This window comes from Ambystoma mexicanum, chromosome 6p, assembly GCF_040938575.1.
Source record: "Ambystoma mexicanum isolate Mex_15411 chromosome 6p, UKY_AmexF1_1, whole genome shotgun sequence".
NCBI lineage: Eukaryota > Metazoa > Chordata > Amphibia > Caudata > Ambystomatidae > Ambystoma > Ambystoma mexicanum.
Window position 1 is genome coordinate 1,001,617,837 of NC_090935.1, and position 21,691 is coordinate 1,001,639,527.

General features: G+C 46.9%; 1 protein-coding gene across 1 annotated transcript in view; it reads left to right on the top strand.

Annotated features, from left to right (window-relative positions):
* Nucleotides 1–21,691, top strand: part of MEGF10 (multiple EGF like domains 10) — a 373,462-nt gene that overhangs the window by 233,189 nt on the left and 118,582 nt on the right. Inside the window, exons 9-11 of the mRNA XM_069625609.1 lie at nt 6,099–6,314; nt 17,723–17,897; nt 19,596–19,716. Of these exons, the coding sequence (XP_069481710.1) occupies nt 6,099–6,314; nt 17,723–17,897; nt 19,596–19,716 (512 nt within the window). The remainder of the gene's footprint in view (nt 1–6,098; nt 6,315–17,722; nt 17,898–19,595; nt 19,717–21,691) is intronic.

The window sequence follows — 21,691 nt, forward strand, 5'->3', positions numbered from 1 at the left end:
GTGAATCACGGCGCCGCCTAATAAGGCGCCACACAACGCTTTATGATGGACCGGAGAACACTGTTCAGGGACCCTGCTAAGGCCCCCGCTTCCACTGGTACAATAGACCAATTGCCCTTCCAGCACCGCACACCGTCCTGTGTGCTGATCAAAATACCGCCCGCAGCACCACCCGGCAACTGGGAATGGCGGCCCTCCGCTAGAGCAGCTGTGCCAACCAGCACTGCACACCGACCAAGTGTGACGACTATGGTTCTCAAATCAGCACCGACCGGCCTGCTGAAAAGGGGTACTCAACCAAGTCAAGACAACTCTGGGCCCCCAAACCTGCTGAACTTCTTCGTGGACATGGATCATTGGAGGGCAATGTTTCCTGGTTCTTGGCTGTCCCCTCCTCGACAGGATCCCATCCTCGTCGCCAGTGTAATAACTTGGAAGCTGATGAACACCCGAACCAGCAGGTAAGTTATTAAGTAGATTTATTGTAGTTCAATTGCCAGGAACAAAACATTGGCATGTCCTTTCCAAGTGAGCATAACTCCTACTGCCAAGCATAGAATTCCCCTTCAGATAACAACACACCAATACTCCACTCACACTGACATCACTACATTCCATTTAGCAGTGATGTCATCCACTCAGCTAGCAACACACATTACAACACTCTCCAAAAGCAAAGTTCACGATATGCAAGGCCTCTGCTACAGCGCATCCTGGTAATGTGACTTTGCTCACCTTGGTGACAAAGAATCTTGCTCTGATGGTGGTGTCCTCATGTCGAACAGGTGCTATGTAGGCACCCTCTAGCAGCCGTGGCACCTCTGCTGGGATGTATATTTCCGTTCTGGTGTCTCTCTAAGGGGTTGACCATCTGTCAATCTTCGGCAATGTTCATCAGCCATGACGCTTACAGATGCCCCAGTGTCGATCAACAAAGGAATCTGGGAGTTGCAGATATGGACAGTACACTTTGGTTGGTGTCCTTTTGAAGCTTTCAGCTCATAAAAGCTTGAGATGAAGAACACACTTTTTCATCTGTTTCCTCCTCTATGGGCTGTTCATCGTCCGGGGGTGGCTGTTTGACGAGTGCAACCTTTGGCGTCTTTCTCTGAGAAAGCTGTCTTGAGCTTTCTTGTCCTTGCGAATGTGTCGACGGTGCTGGCACATGGCAGACTCAGGCAACGTGGTTTGTTATTCTGCATCTCCGGCAGGTGTGATCTTTTGCCGGGCAGTCGTTAGAGTGGGGCAGGTCGTAGCCACAGTTGGGACATGGTGTGATCTCATTTCCATGCCCCTCCCTCTTGTTCCACAGTGGATGTTTTTCTGTTTTGCATAAGTACTGTCGACCTATGTCATAGGCTTCTTCCAGCTTGGTCACTTTCATGGCGGCACACATCATCTCCGCCCTGACATTCCCCAATTTGTGGGAGCGTCCAAGTTCTAGGATGCGGGCCAATGTTATACCTGGTTCTCGCAGTATTTGTCGTCTTAGTTTAACGGATGCGCATCCTTGAATTATCTGTTGTCACATCTCATGTTCTTCATCTGGCCATGCACATGTCGCAGCCACTCACTGCAGTCTGCAATGAAAGGCGTCAAGGTATTCCCCTTCTTTCTGCACAGCGTTCCTCATAAGAGATCTCTCGTAGTCAAGATTTGCCATGGGTGTGAAATATTCCTGGAGTGCCGTCTTGGCGGCATTAAATGTCTTGTTGGCAGGTTGTTGAGTTTCAAAAATGTTTCAAACGGCGGGACCAGCCGAGTAAAGCATGATGGATTTCTTTGTATCATCATTGTCTTCCCCCGTCGCTGCTAAGAACATCTCCAGGCGCTTCACCCAGGTGGACAAAAGGCTGACAGGGTTCCAGATATGTCGACATTTTGCAGGGGTGTGAGAAACATGGATGTGCGTTGAACCCTGGCACCAGCAGGGTCGCCTTCGGCATCATCTGCCATCGTAGATGGCTGAGTGTGGTATGACTGTGAGCAAAAACACCACTGCTGACCTGTCCCTCACTCCTGCTAGGCTTCGACAGGACTGCTGGAACCCAACACATTGCACAGACGTGCGCCTAGGAAGGCAGGGCGCACAAGTACTCCGTGTAGGAGCAGCTGCAGGCCTTGTGTACAGACTGCTTTGTCGAAAATGTTCTGTTTAATGGCTCAGTGTGGGTCACCGTGTAACTGAAGGCGGGTGTAGTCAGGAATGCGTTGCACACTTTATTATTTTGTTTTACTCCTTCCATGCCCCAAGTCGGGTACACGTGTGGGGAGATCAGGGTACGCACTGATGTGGCACGCACAGTTAATACATCTCTGGCATACGCAAGAATATCAGGGCTGAAGGTCCCGCAAGGGGCACTTCTCCTGCGCGGCCGACGCTGGGCCTGGAGTGAAGAGTTCTACCATTGCACAGAAAGCACGGTGTAGGGGCAGCGGGTTCACGACCACGCGGACTAGATCCAGTGTGGCAACTGCCTCATCGCCAGTGTGGTGGAGTATGGCCTCGCCCAGATGAGAACCACGCACATGTGAAATAAAGACACAGAGACGGTAGTGCTGGCTGCAAGAGGTCCCTGTGCTCACTGTCCTCTTGACACGTACTACGTCACGGGGTGCTTAAAGTGCCATACACTACACAGTCCAGCTTGAGCGTGGTAGGGGGAGTTGGAGTCATACTGATTTAGGGGAATCTGTGGGTTCTTGTGACCAAGGCGATTCTGAAGACGGAAGTGCCCTGCAAGCCCTACATGTTGCTAGAGCTTTGCAGGTTCGCAGGCATTGCAGCCTTTTTGCAGATGAGTCTTTCTTTGTGCCTCTTGTGTTGCCTCATGCTGACAAGTATTCTGCTGCCTGTGCTGCGAATGCTACCTTTTCTCCCCACACATTCTCTCCACCATTGCTAGATGATGAGTGGAATCTGTGCACAAAATGAACGCGTCACACACCTGGCATAATTCCAAACTATCTTTCTTCCTCAATCCCACTTGGTGTTTCTTTCTCTATATCCATCACACACACCCTTTTTGTCCCCTAAAGGCGCTCCTTCTTCTCTGCTCATTGGTATCCTCAGCAACATTTTGTCTGTGTTACGCTTTTGCACACGCCACCCTCTTTCACATGCAAGTGCCATAATGTCCTCTCCCTTCACTCCCACCTGTGAGGCTTAGTGTAGTTACTGGGTGAACACAAATAACCTGTGGTGGACTGGCCTACAGGGAACTCTTGAGATTTCCTGGCAGGCCTTTTCACCATGTGCCTCTTCTGTGTGGGTAGCCTGGTTGTGTACTCCTCTCACCCTTTCTCCTGGGCACCCCGTCCCCTCCTTCCATCATTCCTCTGAAGTAAAAATGTGTTATAAAACTTCCAGTTCACTATTTCAACTCATTTTCGCAATATTTCTTTGTGAAATACCCCACCCCCCCCAACCATATTTAGAGGGGTTGGGCCGGTGGCATAGTGGAGGCCCCCACAGCCCCTGCAGTGCGGGGGGCCTCGTTACCATATGTCCTGGCGGGACATATGTCCTTGCCTCATACACAAGCACTGGGATGAGGTAGACGGATGTGGATGTAATGTCTGGCTTAGTTACTTGTAGTCTTCATTACTCCTAACCCCTCTCATGCTCGTCCCAGTTCTTACCAATGAGACAAGGTGCCTCATAGGTAAGTACTGGGATGAAAAAGAGGGACATGGAGGTAATGGTGTGTGCTTGTGTTTAATGCCTGGGTTACTTATTAGTAATCATCTTCATTACTCCTAGCCCTACTCTTCCTCATCCCAGTACTTGTGTACAAAGCATGTTGCCTCAGACACAAGTACTGGTACGAGGTAGAGGGATTTGGATGTAATGCCTGGTTTAGTCACCTATAATCTTCATTAGTACTAATCCTACTCTTCCTCGTTTAAATACTTACTTGTGAGGGCAAGATGCCTCATAGTTAACTACTGGGACGAGGAAGAGGGACGTGGAGGTAATTCTGGGCCAAGGAGCTGATTTTGGTATTTGGGGTGGTAGTCTAGGCCTGCCCAGAGTGTGGTGCGACCTGTGATTTGTTGCCAGGGACTTGGGGGGAGGGCCACTGCAAGGCTCACAGGGGGGAGGGGGGGTAAATATTGTGTTTCGCCACAGGGTTGGGCTGTGTAATACGTGGTCACTTTGACAAACATTTCCAGGGCCACTTTTGGTTGCCATTTCGCCCCTGCAAATAACGACCTGCCACCATGACATATATAGTAAGTTGGCAAAAGTCTAAACACCCTGCAGTCAAAAGAGGGCCTTTACTGCAGGCTGCATGGTAACATGACCACGCTGTAAACCAAAAATAGGGGCAGTTGGAAGCCACCAATAAACTGCTAATCTCGCCTGCTACCTGACCATGAGCAGTCAAGGTGCAGACTGCAATTGACCCTTGGCCTGGAAGGATTTAACTAACACCCCGCCGTGAAAATCTCACCCGGAAGCAACAAAAATCGGTGACCTAATCACTTTTACGTTATGAATACCATTCGGAGCATTTGATCTACGGTAGGTTAACTCAAAAACGAATCACCTGTTGCCTATTCGAGTTCCCATAAAGAAGACAGAATAAAAAGAACTTCTTAATTTTAGAGTAGCATATTGTAATGTATGTTGTGTATGTACAATGACATAATAAACGGATATGAAATTGTCAAGGGAATCTTGTGTATGCTACAACTATCTCACACTTGTGCGTGCGCCGCCCCCTCACAGGCGAGCGCCATTCATTGTACTCCGGTGGCTGAGCGTCTCACGGCTGGGGCATGCTGCCGCCAGAGCCCTAACACCATGAGCTAGCGAAAATCGGGGGGGGGGGGGAGGATATGACGAGGATGTCAGTCACTACAACCAGGGGTATTTTTATATTCTGAGTGGCCGGGGTCCGAATCCCACCCCCTGTGGCGTGGGAAGAGAGCTTCTGAAACCAAACACGTTGGAAGACATTTTAAACAGGAATAAGCCCCTCACAGAAAGAGAGGCAGCCATCTGGCAGAGACATCGAGTGAATGTTTACTGTGTTATTTGCTTGTTTTCTCTGCTGCCGTGTTGACCTAGCTAAGGGGTCTGTCCCTAATAAAAGTGTGGTATCCTTTAAACTTTGAAGTGTTATGAGCGTGTCCTGGGGATTTCCTTAGCTGCTCTTGTCAGTCACTTGTGAGAGTGCATTGCCAAGAGGGCAAGGTGTGGGGGGCATTCCTGAGCATGCTTAGAAGATACCTCTATACAGTGGCACAACACCATTCAGCTGGCTTCGGCCCCCCCCAACCCCCACAATCCTGAAATATTGGGCTTTGTTGACTCTATCTGGCTGATCTACAGAGCCTGGTCAGAACAGGACACAGATGTTTAAAGGGCAGCCGGGGCTTTATACTTGCACTCCAGGGGAGTGATTGGAAGGGTAGAGAGGGGACAGGAGACAGTTCATTCTCACATCGGTCCTTAAGTGGGTGCTTTCAGACTTAAAGGAGGGAGTTAACTGCTTGTAACATTGACTCAGCGCTAGAATAGTCTCACTAGAATGCGTCAAGAAGTTAGATGTCCCCACACAAATTAGTTTGCTCTTCCCCCACCGTCTCCGAAGTTAGCCCCTCTCCCAGCATTCGAAGGGTTAGCGTCCCCACCCCCCAAAAAAATGTAGGTTTCCTTGCACCCATGTCCATGGCACAGTGGCATTGCTAAGTGCAAAGGCTGCCAGAAAACAATACCTTCACGTCCTTGTGTATCCTTCGTTAAAAAAAAGCACGGCTCTGGTGGCACCTGGGCCCTGACTCTGATGGTATGATACAAATCGTATACAGAGTGAGCGATTGGTGGCAAGGGTAAACAAATGCCCTTGGCTATATGCAAATGGACCTCTATGATGCAAAGTCTGCAGGGTCCGGGGCACTGGGCAAACTAATGACAACTAAAAGATATCTTCAAGGTGCTGGAAATACAAATATCACAGTTAAGTATCCATGCCCTTTAAGTCTGGATGAAGTCACTTGCTCGGTGCTGGGCATTCCAAATGTAGGAGGGATGGGCGGCGGCACTTTTTGTTCCTCTGCATTTATAATCCAGTATCTTGTCTCTGTAGGTGCCAGGATGAGTGCCCGGTCGGCTTTTATGGACTGAAGTGCGTCGAGGCATGCCAGTGTCAAAATGGTGGCAAGTGTTATCACATCAGCGGGGCCTGTCTCTGCGAGCAGGGATACACCGGGGAAAGATGCGAGACCAGGCTGTGCGCTGATGAGCGACTCTATGGCATCCGCTGTGACAAGCAGTGCCCCTGCCACATCAAGAACACACGCAGGTGAGTGGGGCGTGTCTCAGGCGCAGAAGGCTGGAACCGGAGCTGGAACGTTAGACGCGCTGCTCATTGCTGCGACTTCCTCTTCCGGCAAGTAACTACACACACTATGTATGTATGTATTCCTGGAACCTTAGACTGCTCTCTTCTTTAGAACTCATTGTCACCTGTGTACGCCACTTGCCACCTTAACTTCAGTTTTTAAAGTTTTTAACTCACAAACTTGGCAAGGGACTGTACAGTAACACAAGTGTGGTTTAGAGTAACACAACGTTGCATATAAAATACATTATTTCCTATAGTAACACTATTGCGTGTGCACCGGCACAAGTATGTGTTTTGTAAACGTGTGTTCTCTGATACAAATGGGTATGGAAACACGTTTGTGCACAGTAACACGTGTGTCTAGAAAAAAGTGTGCACAGTAACACAATTGTACAGTAACTCCGATATCACTACATAAATGTGTGAACGGAGGATAGCACAGGGGCAGCGTGCTGGTCATGGAAGCAAGACCACGCAGAGCATCAGTGGTTTGAATTCTGGATCCGCGCTTAGAAACCGAATTTGGTTATTAAAATAAATAAATACATTGATACATGAGTTTTGTGTACTGTAACAGAAATGTGTGCAGGATACTATACTTGTGTACTATAACACGGGGACATAGATGTTTGTTCATAAACACTTGTTATGCATAATATACGGCAGCACAAGCTTGTGAATAACAGTATACATGAGGAATGCTCTACACACATTTACATTAACTAACACAATTGTGCCTAGTGTACCAAAATAGGCTTATCTTTTTGAAATGTGCACATTCGTCAAAGAAGCAGCTGATGGCAGTTCTCCCTTATTTCTGGAAGCATCTGGACAGCAAACTGAAACCGTCAACACCCCAGATTTGATTAATTCAATATTGCTTCAGCTGCAGTTGAAATTATCTGATTTTAAAGGGATGTGTTTTTGAGCTGATACATTTTTCATTCACACCTGAATCTTTCATAGTGAAAGCTGAACACTAATACATGCCTACTGTTGCAACTCACCACACACAGCTTTGTGAGGCAGCCAAAATAAAGTGTTACTGCTGAGGTGATAAGCTGTACAGAAGTGTATCTTTCTGAAGGAGTTACATGGAATCTTATGTCGTCGCCCTGTGCGTGTGATATCCACTTAGCTTTACATCAGGATCACTTTGTTGGCTGGAGTAATATAGGCTCTTTTTATGGGGCTTTGTATGAGGTTTATAACGCAGAAACCTAGCTGGGAAACAACAGAGCACTGTACATTGGGGATACATCCAGGGTGCTACTAGGAGTGTGCCAGGGGGGCAGGTGAACTGGGGTGGGAAGAGGGAGCAGGGCAGATGTATGTAATAGTGAGGGAGAAGTAGAGTGATGGCATAGTCTGACATCCTACAGAAGCTGTCCACAGACAAAAGTTATATTGTTAGGAACATCATTGTTCTGGTCAAAGTTTTCTTCACAAATGTCCACAAACGCAAACAAAAATATCTTATAAAATTACATATATGTTTGTGACAGTGTTATATGTAAGGAGCTGCTTCACTACTCTGTAAAATTGTAAGGAACAAGCACAACTTCTCACATGTAGCATGATATGTTAGGGAAGACATGCCTTGTCCACTAGAGAACTGTTCCAGTGCACCATTCAGCTTCATTGCTTTTGTTTGCACATTTGAATCATGGTGTGCTCATACGTCGCTGCACCACCCTCTATTTTTTTGTTTGCTCCGGGACACCTGACCCCGCCGGCTTTTCCTCACCATCCTCATTCTGATTTTCTGTCTATCTCTGTCTCTTATTTCTGTCCCACCTGTACCTTCTTTCTTCTCCCCCTTCCCCTCACCTTAGTCAATGCTCTTACACTGTCAGAAATGTTGTCAGGCCTAGTATGATAGTTTGTTCTGCCCATTCTTAATGTCTCAAGGCCTTGTAAGAATGTTATTGTATTTACCCTTGCTCCCTCCCTCTCCTTGAAATGCTTTGAAACACTTTGTGTATAGGCGCTATATAAATAAAATATCATATCATACCTGCCTGCCCGGCCATTGCCTTGTAATTGTTGCTGGCCATACAATGATTGCCCAGTTAAAGAATGTTTCTAGTCATGAAAGTTTACCCAGCAGAGCCTGCGGGCAGCACAATGCCCCTGACCGACCCAGTCATTGCTGCCCAGGTGCACTACCGTCAGGCCGGGCTTTGGCCACTTACCCCAGCCGATCACAGCTGCTGTAGCTGGATTGCCAATGTCATTCCAGTAGACCTGCTACTTCAATGCACCCTCATCGCAGTCCAGCAACAAGCCCGTCTTATTAACAAATGAATGCCCACCCACCCAACTAGCTGCTCATGCTTGTGTGACATGTTTCTGTTGGTCAATGGGAAACAAGATAGGGGGCCAGACAGATTTTAACCAGTGGATAAATCCTAAATAGCGCTGAACATATAATCTCTTCCATCTACCTATCCTCTGCTCCTCCACTGGCGTGTGTCCAGGCCCGGATAGCTGCACCGTTAGAGCAGTGCCTTCTGGCATACTCTGTGAAATTGGTACCTGGAAAAAGCTGAGTACTCTTGATATAAGAGCAAAGGAAAAGACTACTCCTTTGCTTGACGTGGCTATTTAAAACCACCCCTGACCGAGTCACAGCTGCCAAGCACCTTCAAAGTCATCCATGAAAAAGCCCTAATAGCTCGCCCGCATCAACAGCAGCAAACCCCTTGCTCCATTATGGAGTCACGCACCTCTGTGATATAAAGGTGACACTCCGGGCCCTCGCCTATCCATAGGGCATTGTACCCTCTACACACAGCGGTCAAAGTGAGAGGGAACTAAAGGGTACTACGTTCCCTTACTTCTCAAGGAAATCAGTCATAGTTCCCTTACTTTATGTGACCTGGAGTATCGTTCCAGGACGGTAGGAAGGGCCACTTAAAAAAAGTACCAACTCCTCTGCTGGAGACTTTAACTTATGCTTTGTGTTATCAATCCTGTGTCAAACAGCATTGTGCTATCTCGCAAGTCTGGGCTAAACTCTGTTATTTCAATGAACTGCTTGGGAATGAAGCCTATTCCCAGGCAGTCACGCAGCCATATGGGAATTGCTGCAGATGCTGGGGTGCTTGTGTAGGCACAAAGGTGTTTGCATGTAATGGGAGGGGCTCATCAGTGGCTATTGTCATGGGCATATCTCTTCAGAGGTGTGAATAGTGGGTGAAGGGAAGGGGAGGCTACATAACGTTACATGCTGAGGGGGCAATAGCACACTAATGGTGTCATTCATTTAAATGTATATTCGTTCTCCGTCTTTTCTTTATTCTTGTTCACACTATTGTAAATCACAGCTTTTTGGGGTGAAGGGAAGGAAAGGAAGGACCCAGGTAGGGGGTTTGAATTGAGGGGGTGGGAGGGCTGACTCAGGATGGGGGATTGAAGGGAACAGAAAAAGGGGTGGGGCATAAAAGGGGGCCGGCAGAATAAAATCGTTTCACTCCTTTTTTTGTACACTTCCACCACTGCCTCTACCAGTGCCTGCTCTTCCAGGAGATTGCCATTAGAAAGGCCTGCCAGTCAAATGAACACCTTGCCAAAGGGTCTGCCATCCTTCTCGTCATTGCATTTCATAGGTACACCTCTGTTTAAAGTCAACCCCCTGGAAGACCTCCAAACTTCTTCCTTTGTTGCAACCTTGACTTGCGTTTGTAGAATTTGTAAACCCTGCCTCCATTTTTTGCCCCTGTGACGGGCTGTGCGCTGCTCGGTGGAGTGGAAGGGTTGGCTTGTTTCAAGTGGGGGCTTGGTCCCTCTTTCAGAAGATGTGCTTTGGCTTCTGAACATGCATAAGAGGGGTTTCCCGGTGTGGGAATTGCGGCATACGTTGAATGCCTAGTTCACATGTATAAGTGGAAACCCGTGAGCAGTTTGGCGGGTGACTCAATGCAAGATGGGCATTATGTTAATCAGTCATCGTTTATATATCCTGAATATCTGAAGCATTTATACGTACCCATCTTTGCATCATGTGTACATCTTTTCAGTCTTGGCTATTGGGTGGCACTGTAAGTGCCACCTATGTGCCAAAATTATTGGAATTCGGAGCAAAAACAGACAAGAGATGCCATTTTAGGAGGGACAAATGCCTGGGGGGATGTTTCATATGTATCCACCAATTAACCACCCATGCCCATGCTAGTCCTTACGGCCATTACCGTCATCCACTACCTGTCCCCTCCCCCGCCTAGACCTCATTTATTAATTTATTCATTCATTTATTTATATGCTGGAAGAAAAATGTTCGTTTGATCACAAAAGAACATACAATAGATTATACATCAGATTTAGATTTAACGGGAAGCAGCGAGCTTTTTACAATGGAGTGAGTTTGAGGGACGTTGTGAGCAGGTTGTGGAGGGGAGTAAATTGAACTGTCACTGTGGACAAAACATAAGTTGACATACATAGATAAAGGTCAACCAACATTGGATATTTTTTAGTGCAGGTAGGTGGTACGGCCAGCTGTGCTCGGGATGTGGCTATGATGGGTGAAGTGCTAGAGTGGAGGCAGAGGAAGTGAGGGACAGAGGCAGATTAGAGACAAGGGAAACATGTTAGCTAGCACTCAGTTGAGAGGTAGGTTAAGAGGGTAACATGCAGGCGAGCAGGTAGGCTTTAGTTTGTTTTTTAACACATCCATGTGGACTGTTTCTCAGATGTCCAGGGGAAGAGACCCATGCAAATGGAGCAAGAAAAGAGAGCGGAAGCGAGAGGTAGCACAGGAATGGTGAGGAGCCACAAGGGTAGTCGAGGAGGCAGAGCAGAGATTACGAAAAAAGGCTTGTAGAGTTGGATAGAGGAGGATAGATACAGTGGTGTCTTACTGTTTATAGATTTATGAACCAGGAGAAGAAATTTAAACCTGGCCATGTTTTGCATCGTCAGCCATCCAACCTGGTGACGGTTCAAGGAAGTAGGTGTGAAGTGAGGGAGTTCAACGAGACTCGTGGTAGCCAAGTTAATGATCTTGTCGAGCTGTTACAGCTGTAAATGAACTCAAAATATAATACAAATATCTTAACCAATCATGCCTTCAGCCACTTGATTTTTAAGCAATATGTGTAGCCTTGCTTCTGTTCCTTGCACTGAAGTCCTGTTAAGAACAAGCTCTGGCAAAGCCAACAGTTTTGGATCCTGTATGTGCACATTGCAGGCACTTGCATAATATCCCAGGGTACTAATGCTATTTGCTAGCTGTTGCCATCTTATGGCCAGTTCTTACCATTATAGAAGTGCCTGGAAAATGCCTATCCACGTCTACACAAAAGCCAAAAGTGTTGGCTTTGGCAATGCTTGTTTCAAAGTGGATCACCTCAGAAAGTATGAGGCTGTCTGGTCTGCCTCTGCCATAATGTCCTGCCCGGCCACACATCTTGTGTTATCACCTCCTCTGTGGCATGGCAAGCAGGACTGTGATGCATTGACTACTGCTGTGCAGGTGCACAGGGATGAGTGTAAAGATCTACCCCTGTAAGAGAAACACAAATAATGCAGACTTTGAGAAGAAAGGGCATTCTGAGTTGATAGGCAGTGGTGTTTAGGTAAAATATTTCAGCAGCAATGTCAATGTTTAAAGTTACAGCTTTAAAAGGCAAAAAATGGGGATTAAAAGTCACTTTGGTTCTTTATGGTGGGTCAAGGGGGCAGGGCCTCTCCAAATTCCTTTTTGCATCTTGTCTTTGAGGCTCAACAGTGTTGAGGCAGACTTGTAGGTGCTCCCTGAGGCCGTAACTCAGCATCAGGTGAGCTGGTCGACTGGGTCCAACACACGGTGCCGTCCAAGCAGCAACGACATGTGGCATGAAGAAGCTCGGGACCAGCAGATGTTGTCCAGGTCAGTATGGCGTAGAAGTGAATCGAAGCGGGAACCAGGACCCAGGGCTGTTCCCTGACTTCTGGGTTGCTGGGAGGGCCAGTAGATGGACACCAAGAGTCAGGGGAGGCCTTGCTTTTGGCATTCTTAAACAGAAAGGTTTGTAGAGGGCACTTTCAGGGGTCCTGTCACCTTTCAGGTGTTCTGTCACCTCCAGTGACAGAATCCTGGGTACCAATGCCTCCGTTGAGGTTGACCTTGCCCACACAGGTTTCCCTCCAAATGTGCCCTTGGGCTAGGTAGGACGCAGAGCTTGCCTCTTCCTGGCATGTCTTCTGTCTTCACCTCTATGGCAGAGGACTTGGGAATTGCCCGTATTCAAAAAAAGAGGTCCTGTGAATCCATCTTCTTCTTGTGAGAGTACAAAGATGAATCTGCTAAAGAGAGGGTTTCCCCTCCATAAAAACACAACATGTCACCAGGGATTGGTCCAAGGAAGGCCTGCTGTAAGGGACCCAATCCAGGCTATTGTAACAAGTGTCCTTTGCCTTCTGACAGCATACACAGAATGCTTTATCTGCAGGAAATGGGGTTGGCTGGCAATTGTAGAGAGCTGTACCAGAAACCAAGATGGCAGAAACCCTCTCGCAGACTATCGCTCTTCTTTGGCTACTCTAACTCAATCTTTTCCATGTCTGCTGACTTCAGAATTACCCTAGTGGTCAGCACCCTGGCATGGGAGTGCCTTGGTTATGTCAGTGTGGCCTTTGAAGCACTGATTCCCAGTTCTTTCCTGTGCCCTGGGAGGAAGGTGCGGCCCTTCCTTCAGGAGAGTTAAAGGGTGGCTTCCTGGCCATTGGCCCACATGAATGGTGTGGAGACAATGAGGCCAGACAGCTGATGCATATACCTGTCATAGCTGAGCACTGCTCACCAAGAGTACACAGGCTTCGCCAGGGTCGGGGGTGTGCTGAGGGGGCTATAGCCCCGGGTCTTTTGGTTGTAGAAGCTCAGGGGCTACAGCCAAAAGGCTAGCTAGCCCCCAGTCCCGACACCCCCAAAATTAGCATAGCCCCAGATCTTTTACAAACCTAGCAACACCCCTGTGTAACCTTATATTATATCAAATTGCTAGGGCTGTATAATTGTGTGACCCTAGTAGCAACCATGCCATAAGTAGGTATTGCTCATATTTAAAGTTTAAGGTGGCACCAGGCTGACAAGGTTACACAGTTGTTATAATTTGAATCAGCAATGCAGACAATTAAAAAGCCACTTATGCCAGTTGGAACTTTCTGTTCTAGCAGCTGTCAGGAATGCATATGTGACCTTGGAACCTACCCTGTTGCCACTGCAGGACTGGAGATTGGGGGTGTCCGGAGACTATCTCAGCAAAGGCAGATGAGTGGACAAACTTTGGGCATGGAGCATGATGAAATGGTGGTCTCGTTAGCAGACCTTCTATTCAGAAACAGAATTACCTGCATCCTTCTACTCATAAAAATCAAAAAGGCTAAGGCTATCACACCCTCACAGAGGGCATTCTCTCACAAGGACTCTACAAAACAAATCTGAATTTCAACCTTTGTGTCACTTCCTTGTTCCAGCAAGAAAAATGAAAAAAACAAATACTGCCAATTAGGCAGATGCTTGAGAACTCTTACTAAGAGGTTTTGACGGTGCTTGAGCATCCTGCTGTACATCTAATTACAAATGACAGAACGCTGATTGGATGTCAATCAATACTTGACTAACACTCGCTGGGGGGCAGTAATTAACCATGCCTTCGGTGGCATGCGCGCCCCAGCGGCTAAATAAACATGCAAATGAGCGTGCGTCGAGACAGGGCGCTCGCTGGCCATTCTGCCATACACAGGGCCTCGTGTTGAAAACGGAAGGCTGCACATCTTTACAAATTATATTTGGGGATGATGTGCGTAGAGCGTAATTTGGAAAAAAGGCAACGCTCCTTCTCCCAGGTATCTGACGTGTGGCCTACATGTTCAGACTCGACACATGACAGTAGGCCACATACTGCTGCCTTGGCCATCAAGGCATAGAATAGCTAGTTTGTAAGATTCTTCTGATGTTTTACAAAATAGTTGTGCATGTTACAGATCCCGCCCCACTCTTACGATATGGAACACCAGGTGTAGAGGGTCCTGCAGGGACATTGTAACTCTTCCTAGGGCTGTTCCGAATCTAGGATTTTAAAGTATGTTACCAGAAGTCCGCCCATAAATTAGATATCCAACATCAGATAAATGATAGTCGAAGAGTTTAAGCTGCCACTAGTGAAATACTAATATAACTAAAGCAAGCATTGGGAAGGTCAGCCGGTCTTGGCTGTTACAGACAAGGACATACTCAGTGCTCCAATCATGTTATCATAAACCTTTTATAGTCATTATACAATAATATGCAGACACACCCATTACGTTTTTAAGTGCGAGACCGGGATTCGAACCTGTGTTGTTATGCATTGTTTTGCTTCCCAGACAAACGTGTAGCCCCTGAGTTATCCTCCTGGATTAATAGGTATAGTATCGCAGGATGTGCCGTCAAATGACAAATGTAGCCTCAAATGCCCCAGCAACACTATCATAAGCCATATGGAAGGATTAGTACCTCATGCCCAGGTGTTGCCAGCATATTCCAAGTGCACCCTCATAGGCCCCAACAATACCATCAAAATCCTGGAAAAGCCACCAGACCTATAATTGACTGTACAATTAAACGGTGTTATTGACTGGGTGCTTTCTGGTCACCAATGAAAGGCCTACAGATATATTCCTTCTAGTAACAAAGAAGCCGTACACATTACGGCGCGCTAGCTGATAACATTAACCGATACTACCCCTATAACATTGCAGCATCTTGTGGGCATTCTCAGAAAACATTAGGTTAAAAATATAAGCATTACACTTTGCGTGATTAACTGATAACCGCAGATTTCACCTTGTTCTCTGTGGGATCAAGAGAGCATCCACATATAAGACTTGGGTAAACCAAAAAAAATAAACTTCATGCCATGACCAAGGGACAGCAATAAAATCCACGCCATTGCAAGAGTTAACATTGTTAAATAACTGATGGCTCCTATGTTTAGTGGTAGTGGATGCATATTCAAGGTTCCCAGAGGTGCAACCTTTATCCTCTACAGCAGCTTCTTTGGTCATACCGGCTCTGGATCGCATTCTCACAGCCTACGGCATCCAGAAACTCATCAAATCTGACAACGGCCTGCCTTTCACGCAACAAGACTTAGCCAATTTTGCCCAGTACATGGGGTTTAAAAACCAGAAGATAACGCCCCTCCCTGCCCCCAGGCTCACAACATGGTTGCACATTTTAAGGGAAATGTCAAAGTGGACCCCAAGTGGCCCACGTCACAGGCAAACTGTGTGAGCAGGTGCTATACCAGCTCATGAGGGACTACTGCCACACTCCCCACAGCACCACAGGTGTGTGTCCGGCAGACCTCATGTTTGGCAGGAAGATCAGGACTCGACTCCCACAAGGTCAAGAGCCAGGTGAGAAGGGGAACTGTGACAGACAGATTCGGGAGAAGGTCATGGCGGAAAAGGAGAGGATGAAAGCGAGGGCTGACTCCAAGAGAGGTGCCCGCGAAGAGTCTTTTGCCATCGGAGACAGGGTGGCGGTGAAACAAGCGACACACCGGAAGGAAGACTCCAGGTTTGGACCGGACATCATGACAATCACTCAGAAGAAAGGCACCATGATCACTGCAGGTAACAAGGAAGGGAGGACTATCAGGATAAAGAAATCTCACTGTGCATAGGACTCCGAAGCTTCATATCAAGGACACCGTGAGGCATCGGATGAAGAGTGGGAGGTGTCAGAACAGGCCATCCCGAGAAGAAGCCCAGACCGTCAGAGAGAGGGGAAGCCGGTCAGGGCAAAGATAAAACCTCTAAGACTAATTGAAGAGATGGGTTGATGGTAATTCAATGTTTAAGAAAGGGGGAGATGTCAGATTGACAATCAGCCTCGTTATGTTAGAGAGGGCAGTTTGGGGTGGGGGATATGCTGGGAAGTGACGTCTGAGCACGAAAAATGGTCAGAGTAAGATTAAAGGTGTTTGTACCCAGACGTATCTGTGTGGCCTCCATTCTGTGGCACAGCTAGTAATATTAGGAGGTGGTACCTCCTTCGTGGATGTCGTGAGGGCATCACAGACCTAAACAGCTCACTTTCTGGTAGGCCATTTTTAATTTTAAATATCACCAGAATGTATGGAAGTGGAAATAGGGACACACTGCATCAGTGGGGCAGTTATAACAGATATTTAGACAGAGAATGTGAGCAGAGTGCAGTAAAGACTAACCCAAAACAAGACCTAAGCAGACACAGAAAAGAAACAGGAAGTACACATTCTCTTCAATGAGCCTCGTATTGTCGACCAGTGGAGTAGTCTGTGAATTGGTTTGTTTCTAGAGGCGAATGGCGTGCATTCCTGTTTGACAGAAAAAAATGTGAGACACATTACTTTATGATTCCCATTAAGCCTGTGACACAAAAATACCGTGGTTCATTACAATGTCGTTTGTAGAGTGAGCTATTAAATGAAGGCATCAGACTGATATTAGTGTGTCACTTAGTAACCCTAAAAGATGATTTGAAACATGGCTGCAAGCAAAGCTCATAGCATTGAAGAGACACGTTCTTGTCCTGCACGTGCTGTTCGTTCCTTCTCGGGGACACCGCATCGGGACGCCCCTTCAACTCCTGACAGAAGACGACCGTTAAATAGCCTTCTCATTGTCACTTCTTTTGGTCCTGGGTTGTGCCCTCGGGTCGGAGTGAGGGCCTTTAGAGCCCTCGCGCCACAATCCCGCCTTTGTGATCTCGGCACAGCTGACCAAGTCCATGTGTTACAAGAGGCAACAGCTGCCCGTGTCGCCGACTCCTTGGGGCTGCTGTGCCAGGTACAGACAGCTGGTCCCGGCGCCAGGTATGAAACGAGCAGGCAACAGCGAGTCCACAGCGGTAGCAAAGTCTGGCCCTTCCCTCTGTGGAACAATTTACAGTTGGCTTCCCTGTCTGGGAACAGGACACTGGCTGTAGTCTCTGCAAAATCACTTTAAACAGAAAACCAGTTTCCCATCTGAGCAACAGCAGCTGCATATATATCGTCTTTAAGGGTTCATCGGGGATGTGAATGTAGCCAAATGTTTGTTTTCATTTTTCACGCTTTTCAAAGTGGCCATCTTGAATCCTGGCAGGCAGCAACACTCTGAATGAAAAGGCAAAGGAATACACTCTTTGTTTGTTGCCATTCACAGGCCACTAAAACGTTACCGACAATGTCAGTAAGAGTCTACTGTCTAGAGTAGAAAACAATACAACGAATGAGAAACAAAAATGCAAGAACAATTATATTGTTGGTCAGAATGGATAGTAAAAGCTTCCCCGTGAACAACAGGTCTGTGTGTGTTAAATCCCAGATGTCATGTTTAAGCTAGAGTCATGTCTCCCCTTCTTTCCCTTGCAGCTGTCACCCTATGTCGGGGGAGTGCGCATGCAGGCCCGGTTGGGCCGGACTTTACTGCAACGAGACGTGTTCGCCTGGGTTCTATGGCGAATCCTGTCAACAGGTGTGCAGCTGCCAGAATGGTGCCGACTGCCACAGCGTGACCGGGGAATGCGCCTGCGCTCCCGGATTTACGGTAAGTCGTTTTGGACGCCCACTGGTTAAATCCTGCAGCCCACCTCTGGTATCAAGACGGTTCTGCTAGGTCAGGGCTCAAGAGGAGCCAGTGCCACAATTAAAAGAAAACCACTTCCATTTTTGCGATGAAAAATATTAAAAACATAACTGCTTTTAAATGACAATTATATTTTTACTGTATACAAAGATACTTGTAGTTTTGTATTTGTATAGAATACAGCGTTGATCACTAATAGTCATGCTCACCTTACATGCCAGCTCCCAAATGGTATTTGTGTGTCTAGGTTTTGTGATCAATCGAGATGGTACTTCTACCATATGAATCAGGCAGTGTGCTATTGTGCGTGTGCGCGCTAGTGTGTGTGTGTGTGTGTGTGTGTGTCTATATATTCAACAGTGGTTTAAGAGATTGCCATTAAAAAATACAAGGCGTTTCAATGCCGAAGTGGTTCTGAACCTCTGCGGCACTCGGCCGCTTCTCCTCAAACTGGACCGACACTTTGAGATGACAGCTGCGCTGATTTTATGCGGCACCAAGCAAGGCTGCCTGTGTGCTGTGCCTAGTTTACCACACTCTGATGCCATGATACCGAGTGCGGGTAGCAAACGTGTGGGTACTTTGCCGCTGACTATGCTGGTTTATGGGCGCAGACACGATATCTTTATAGAGCAACAATGTTATTACCCAGAAGGAACCCTTGGCTGCTAATAGCATTAAGGACTTTGAGGGGAGACCTGGCTGATATCAGAGGTGTGCCCTTGCTTCACTCGGGCCTACCCAGGCTCGGGCTGGTAGACCAATATCAGCCAAGTGCGAGCCCTGTCTCAGTGCTGAACACCTAATGCTGTTAGGCCTCCTCGTGCTTGCACCAGAGCCACTGCCTCATTGTCCTAAGCCTTGTTCTCAGTGTATACGCCTTCAGTGTACTGTTCCTGTTTTTAGTTTGCTAGGGTAGAGGTACGATATGTTAAAAGTCAGTGTCCTTGAAGTGATATGATGTTGCTTGCAGTCGGTTAGATTTTTGGGTCACAGATGTGGCACGCTGGAGCTTGCGGTTCTGGATATAAAACAGTGAAAGAGAACTATGACCATGGCACCCGTGTGTGCCCTCAATGATACCATGACTGTGAAGCGAACTACCTGTGTCCGGTAGGTAGGCACAATGCCTGTCTAAATGCCCTTCTACGCGCACATTGTGTACCAGACCCCATGATCTTTGAATAATGAATGTCCTTTGTCCTTGATGATCCCCAATCAGGAGCCTTTGGGTAGGCGCATGTCCCCCAGCCCTCCTCCGCTCAGAATCCCACTGTGGTGTGTGCATGCTATGGCAAGGAGGTTTACTTGTTTCCAGTCCACAGAGGGTAGGTTAGGTCCAGTCTTGGAGTTCAAACTTGTACCTTAATGAATCGATTGGACTCATAAGTGTATGGAGAGAAATGCATGCTAACCCACTTCTGACATATTCCAGCCCCCCTATATATGCAGAAAGTGCTGGGTGGGCTCAGGGAGCAGTAAAAGACATATATTGTTTCCACCCCTATAATCACTGAATACCGCCTTTGGGATACTGCTGCTGCTGGCCATATTTGTGAAGCACGCCTGGGGTTGGGTGCGGTGCTTGCCCTCACCCCTGGTGGAAGAGCCTCTTTCACGTGAATCTGATCCTTTTAACTGGTTTCCTTCCATTGACAGGGGGAAGACTGCTCCTCTCCTTGCCCCCCAGGCAACTATGGAGCAAACTGTTCTTCTGTGTGCAGCTGTAAAAATAGTGCTCTCTGCTCTGCTGTGGATGGCGCCTGCACTTGTAAAACAGGTAAGTGTTGCCGAGAAGTACGATTTAAGCGCTGGGCAATGATTGTGTTTTTGATTCTGGAGGCTTTTGGGCCCTTTCATTCTCAGCTTCTTACTGTACATCATTTAGTGAGGGTTGTCACCGGAGTTGCCAGGGCCTCCCAAAACCGTGCACAAACCTTCTACGCTATCATCATTACCACTGCTAGTATACACTCTAATACTGAGGGTCTGACTGCTGATAGCCATGGTAGTAGTACAAGCAGTATGACCACTGGTGGTCCTACTTTCAGAGCTGCTAGCATTAGCGGTATAATTAGAACTACCACTAAAAGCATGGATACTACAAGCACTTATTTTACTGCTACTTCTGCTGTTGCTACACGTAGAGCCAATGCAGCAGATGGTACTGCTACTCTTAGCTCACCTACTGATTCTCCTACTAATATTACAAGTTCTGCAAATACCACTCCTAATGGTGCCTCCAGTGCTACTGCTAGTAGTTTCACCATACTTTTGTTCTCGTGGTAGTAGAAACAGTGTAAGTATTACCAATGTAATACTTCAGCTCTTTATTCATTTAATAATGTAGGTGTTTTGTAGAGTTGTCCATGTCACCTTCGGGCTGCTTCATCGCGCTTGTTTGTAAGGCTTCACAGTGTCAAGGTGCAGATTTGGGGCCCCTGTTGCATTGCCACTGTGGTTGTCTGATCAGCTTAAGGAGTATTTTGTCTGGAGGTTGCAGGGGAGCAACCAGTGGAGTGATCTCTGATTAGGTGGGCTCTGTCACTCAGCGGAAGGGGGCAGAGAAGGAGATCCAGTCCCAGTCAAGTGGCGGGTAACATCCATGCCTCTGTTCCCCTGGCTCTTAAAGCTAGGAGCGCCTAGAGATTAGAGATGCCAGTAATCGAAGAACCATCAGGAGTAGCAGTAAGAGGGCTATTACTGCTGCTAATACCCATACTCTAACTGGGGCAGTTGTTGTACTAATTCTGGTGGTAATAAAGGCATTACTGGTGGTAGTAGTAGTATTAATAGTAGTAGTTAAAGCAGTATTAGCAGTGCTTGTTGTCACCCTTAATTATAGCAGTAGTATCAGTATTAACAGTAGTAATAATTGTCAAACCTTTAGTGTGAATACTAGTATTAATAGTAGTAGTAGTGCTAGTGATAGTGCAGGAGACCTGTAGAAGTGTCATTAGAAGTTTTCATATGTGTAATATTAGAGGTAGTTTTAACAGTATAAATAACAGTACTCTTCAAAGTAAAATTAGCACCAGCGATAATAGTTGTAGTAGCAACTGCAGCTTTAGTAGTAGTAGCTGCCACATTACTTGTATTAGTAGTTCTAGTTAGTAGTGATACTAAGGGTAATAGTATGACCAGTAGTTGTGGTAGCAATATTGATACTAGTAATAAAAGGGGTATCACTATAGGCAGCCCTAGTAGTAATGGTAGTAATAGGAGTATAATTTGTACTTGTAAAAATAGTATTACTAGCAGAAGCATGGCCAGTAGTAGGTATATCAGTATAAGACATTGTAATCATAGTAGTATCAGTAGTAGTAGCTGCAATACTACTATTAGTAGTAGTGGCGGTAGTAATAGGTGTAGTAGCAGTATATCTGTAATGGTGGTGGTAGTAGTGGTAGCTGTAGTAGTAGTGGTGGTTATGGTGGTAGTAGTAGCAGTAGCTGAATTGGTGGTGGTAGTTGTAGTGGTGGTGGTGGTAGTAGTAGTTGCTGTATTGGTGGTGGTAGTAGTATAGTAGTAGTAGTCGTTCTAGTGGTGATGTTGGTGTTAATAGTAGTAGTATATTTGTAGTTGTAGTGGTGTTGGTGGTGGTAGTAGTATAGTAGTGGTGGTAGTAGTACTATAGTAGTAGTAGTTGCTGTACTGGTGGTGGTTGTAGTATAGTAGTAGCTGTAGTGGTGATGTAGTAGTATAGTTGTGGTGGTAGTATAGTAGTAGTGGTGGTGGTAGTACTAGTATGGTAG